This window comes from Ziziphus jujuba, chromosome 5 (genome assembly GCF_031755915.1).
Source record: "Ziziphus jujuba cultivar Dongzao chromosome 5, ASM3175591v1".
Taxonomy (NCBI): Eukaryota; Viridiplantae; Streptophyta; class Magnoliopsida; order Rosales; family Rhamnaceae; genus Ziziphus; species Ziziphus jujuba.
Genome location: NC_083383.1, coordinates 4,221,848 through 4,227,336, shown reverse-complemented (window position 1 = coordinate 4,227,336; position 5,489 = coordinate 4,221,848). Strand labels below are relative to the sequence as shown.

At 31.7% G+C, this 5,489-nt stretch overlaps 1 protein-coding gene across 1 annotated transcript; it reads right to left on the bottom strand.

Moving 5' to 3' along the window:
* Positions 1-787: 787 nt before the first annotated feature.
* On the bottom strand, positions 788-2,835 carry LOC107420609 (transcription factor RAX2). Its single transcript, XM_016029606.4, has 3 exons — positions 2,582-2,835; positions 1,650-1,779; positions 788-1,534 (listed from the first exon to the last, which is right to left on the bottom strand). Exons 1-3 carry the CDS (start codon positions 2,715-2,717, stop codon positions 856-858), a joined length of 945 nt encoding a protein of 314 aa, XP_015885092.1. The 5' UTR covers positions 2,718-2,835; the 3' UTR covers positions 788-855.
* Positions 2,836-5,489: the final 2,654 nt, after the last annotated feature.

Sequence of the window (5,489 nt, the reverse complement as noted above, 5' to 3'; positions counted from 1 at the left end):
AATTTAGGCATATTGCTCTGGCATTATTAAAACGTGTATTGTCGTTGCTTTGATGGGTTATACATAGTTTGTTCTCTGCTGTTACCCAAATATAAGAAAGAGCTGTCTCGGGGACAGCACAAATGTCATTGAAATTGCCACAATCATTTTCCAAACCTTGAAATTTATATATATATATATATATATATGATATGTTGCCTTCTAACTAGTTTCGCCATGCATGTTGAGCCAGCAAATTAGATGATAGAGAATATTGGGATGCCACATTTGGGTTTGCGTGATTATGTCTACGTATAAAATTGCCCAAATTATATGAAAATCGCAAAACGATCCTTTTTTTTATGTTTTGTCTAACGAGACAAAGATAATTTTGCATCTTTCAGATAAATTTCAAGCATTACTCGGAGAAAGAATCTTTTATGGTTATAGTTTGAGAGGGACATTTTTTTCTTTTTGCTTTTTTAATCTTTTAATGTTATTATTATTACTTTGAGAGCTTTTGAATCGGCCAAACCCCCATGCAACTTTCGTGATCCCTTTTACCTGCCAAAAACAGGCAAACACATGCTGAGAGCATAGCTTCACATTCAAGTACATTCGCACAAGAATAGTAATCTTACAATATCTCCAAGACCCCACTGTACGTGACGGTGTCACGCAAAACCTTGGCACATAGACAAAGAAAGAGACACTCCAATTATATGCACAACGAAGCACTTTTTAATTTAGCAAGAATTTACTTCTATTTTTTTTTTTTAATCATATCTTCAAGATAATACAAAGTTAATAATAGAATAAACCAACGAGAGAATTAATTATTTATTTTCCCCAATTTTCTTAGTCCTAATTGATTTATCAATAGTAGTTGATTACACTTTGATTAAGTCCATGTGGAATAATAGAACTAACACTAGTACAATCAGCTAAACTCATGCAGGCAATTTCACTCGCTTTCTCTTCGAAGGGAATGCCATTGACAATGTCATAGTAAGGTAATCCAAATCCGAACTCCATCAGAATCCCAGCATCTTCTTCGCAGACATTTCCACCACCAGGCTGCATAGACTCAGTACAGTGTTTATGATCACCTATAGCTGGTGAATCCGAAATGCTTGAACCTTCTTGAGACGATGAATAATTAACATTGATGGGACTGTTGTTGCAAGTGGTAGTACTTGTTCCAAACTCTGAAAAATCCATGAACCTGGGATTACACAAGTATGGATTGAAACTCACTCTCTGACTGTAACCATGATTAATATTATCAGTCAAATTCGATACGGCAGAGTTTTGGGTCTGTAAGTTTGGAAAAGCAGAATCATGGGTTTCGGTTTTGGGAAAACAAGGTGGTACTATTGAGGTTGATGAGGCAGGAAGAGCAGTGGCATGGTTAATAGGGGTGGCTTGGCTACTACTAGTTGACGTTGTAAGGTTAATTTTTCCTGCGATCATCTTCTTTCTTAATTTGGTGTTCCAATAGTTCTTCACATCATTATCTGTTCTTCCTGGTAGTTGAGAAGCTATGACAGACCATCTAACAATCAAATATGTGAAAATGTATCAGAAACAAAATTAGGGGAAAAAAAAAAAAAACAAAAATAAATAGCATTGATAAATAGGAGAATTAAAAGAAAGAAGAAAAAACTTGCCGGCTTCCCATTTGGAGGTAGAGGCTACAGATAGTGTTGTCCTCCTCTTCGGTAAAACCTCCATGTTTGATGTCCGGCCTCAGATAATTTAGCCATCTTAACCGGCAACTTTTGCCGCATCGTCTAAGGCCTATAAATTGGGGGAGCCAAGAAAAGTTGCAGAATTATGAAATTTAGTCAACCACGGACGAAAACAAGAGGAGGAGAAAAGTTTTATACCGCATATTTTTAATATATATTATATATATATACATCCGATACACACAGAATATGAACCAATTGTGTAAATTTAGTCAAAACTGAGGAAAAAGTTGTACTAGGAAGAAAGAAATATCAGTAACAAAGAGGAAAACAGATCATCTATTTCGTAATCGTAGAACTTGCATTCATGCAAGTCGAACAGATTACATACAAACTGTCAAACTGAACGGAATAGCATATAATTAGTCGCTCCCTTGTCCAATTACAAAAGTGATCAATTTCTATCCCTTTTCTTTTCTTCTTCTTCTTCTTCTTCTTCTTCTTCTTCTTCTTTTTTCCCCATTTCTGGGTTGAACGCATTATTTAAAAAACCAACTTTATTTTGCTATGAAAAAATAGACTAAATAAAAATCCAATTTCCTTTTAAAGGTACATCAAATTCACGATGCTGTCCAGCTTGAACTAGTAGAGTACTTCTCATAGAACATATTTGCAAAAACTTGATTCTTGAAGACAGAAATATTTTGGGTTTTCAAAACTAGCATAAGTGCTTCAGTCTTCAACAAATTGTATAAAAAATATATATATAGGGAAAAAAAAAATCCTTGTTAATGCTATAACTTATTTTCTAAACCTTGTCGATGCTATAACTTATTTTCTTTCTTTAAGCAGAACAATCTCAATGAAAATTAGAAATATGAACAGAGTAACAGAGAGAGAGAGAGAGAGACCAGCTTTTCTAGGCAAAGCGATCCAATTTCCACCGGTGCCATGAGACTCAACATAGCTCTTGAGAGTGGCATCCTCTTCAGGAGACCATGGTCCTCTCTTGACGTTAGCTTTGTCACAACATGGAGCTCTTCCCATGGATGCTCTCTTACTCTCAGACCCAAATCCCAAATAAGTTTTTTGAGTGAGGCGGAGACAGAGACAGAGAGAGGAAAATTTACACACGGCTTCAAAACTAATGATCCAGGCAAAGGCTGCCATACTGAAAATATTTATAAAGTTGGTGGCGCCTTAAAAAATTGCTTGACTTTGTATGACCTCCATTATTATTATTATTTATTTTCTTATTTCTTGTTTGTTAAGATAGAGGGACCCAGTCAACTATCACAAATATGATGTGATCATTTTACTATTCAACAGTTCTGCTACAACTTTAACCATGCGATTTGATTAGTTAACCACATGACGATCAAGTTGGATGGAAAGAAAATTCCAAGACTCCAAGTAAAATCCTTGAGATTTTCATTTTTGTTTTTTTGATTTAACCTGTTTGGACCCATTACAAGCTTATGATACTCATCTTCTATAAATCAAATGGCATTAAACTTGAGGTCAATAAGGACAACCACATTAATCAAACTAATACCAAGATTATACCCATCTCTAGTTTATTTTTTTCTTTTTCATTTTACAATTACTCTTTTTCTTTTTTATGAACAATGAATTTTTAAATTTGACAAATAAAAAATGTAATTTTTTTTTTTTAATGTCTTATGATTTCACGTGATTTTTAAGCAGACTAGCCACGTCATCTGGTGGTGGGTCACTTGGAAAAATTTATATAGCCACACGTTAATTTGCCTTTCAAAACCCCCTTCCCCTCCCTCAAGAAAAATAAGTTTTTTATTTATTTTTATTTTTTATTTTTATTATTTTTTTAAATAGAGGGGTGGGAGTGGGGGTTTCATCGATCTATATGAAAAAGGAGATTTGATTATGTTGTAAACCTAATAAATATAAATGTGAAATCATCTACATTAATTTTAAGTTCAGTATTATAAGGTACTGACATATAAATATATATATATATATATATATATTGTTTTTTTTTTGGTGACATATATATGTATTTATAAAATTTCCAGTATTCACATTATTTTTGTTTTCTGCACATATATTGCAAATTCTTTCAGGCTTTACTTATTTACGCCACATGTAAAATATGTTAGTTTATATCAGAATGGCAAATTTTAAAAATGAGTTTAATATGATTTACACTTTCTTTTTTCCTTCATTTATTTTTTTATTTTTTGTTTTTGTTTTCGGTGTCTGTCTTGATCTTACTATAGTAACCACACTTGATTTACTTTTTGGGGCGTATCGTTGGAAATTAATTTGTTTTTCATCATATATATATATATATATATGTGTGTGTATATATCTTACCTAAAAGAAAACTCCAACCTCACGTGTTATAGGTGTTACTAATTTTGAGATTCGTCATATAATGTCTGATGTTTTTTTTTTTTTTTTGGTGAATAATATAATGTCTCATTTTTAGCTGTCCTTTAAAAAAAAAAAAAAAAAAAAAAAAAAAACAAAAAACATGCTTTCTTTATTGGCCTTGTCAATTAAGAATCAAGCTAGAAGAAATTGTTAGTCGATAGAGAGGTAGAAGACTTATCCCTAATTATTAATTTTCATAGAACCTAAGGAATATTTGTATAGATAAATAGAAAGACGAAGCCATTTTGGATGTCTGATCCATGATTATGCATATATAAAAAATAAAAAAAATTTGCAAGCAATGAAATTAATAATTAATCTTTGTTGCTCCTCCTTTAAACAGTTTAATTAAAAAGGTGAATGGTTCAAACAACTTAAAGAATGATGACTGAAAAATAATATCCATTCGAACTAAGTGGTTGGCCCGTCATGCAGGGGCACATAATAATTAGTCAAAGCTTAAAATAAGGGAAATTCTGTCTGCGGGGCAAAAGCCAAATATTGACCAAATACCCCCTCTATATATCCAAACACACCACTAATTAAGCTTTGGTTTGATTAATTAGGAGCATGAGGCTAATCACTGAGGCCTCCCCGCCCCCCAAGAAAGAAACATTAAAAATGAGAAATCAGAACCAAAACTACTTTTTAATACTTTTTTTTTTTTTTGGGTAATAAACTACTATTTAACACTTGTTTTGAAAGGATACATGTATGGGAAGAAAGCAGATGATCATGAAAGAATAAAAGGAAAACATGTTTATCTCTTGTTTGATACTGGAGAAAGTTATAGATGAAGAAAAGTGAAAGGCTATTATTTATTAATTCAGGCCTCTCAGATGAAAGGATTGGCGAAAATAATTAATATTTTTATATTCAATTTAAATGATTTTTATATATTTATGAACTATAAAAATTATGTCTTCTTTAATTATTTAGTTCCCTTTTAAGATCTCCATTTATTTCATTTTCTCTTTTCTTTTTTTTTTTTGGGTGAACTTATAGTTTCCTTCTGTCTAACCTAAAACTGGCTTTTATTATTGTTAATTCTAAAAAAAGATCAAATTGAAGTTATGAGTGTTTTTCCATGTTTGCTTGAGGAGATAAAATTGTATGGTCCTGAATCATCTATTTCTACATAATCATTCCATAAATATTTTGATATGTGGCCAAGATAATATTAAAAAAAATTAAAATATTAAATCTTAACAATTATTTTAAAATCATATCAATTTATTTTTACCAAATGTTGAAAACCTGTAAAAGAATATATAAAAAAAAAAAGTCCAAAGGAACATGATTTTTTTCCTTGTTTGAGGCCTTGGTGACAACAATTGATGCATCAACTAGCCCTTTTCACCACCAAAAAAAAAAAAAAAAAAAAAAAAAAGGGCAGCAACTAGC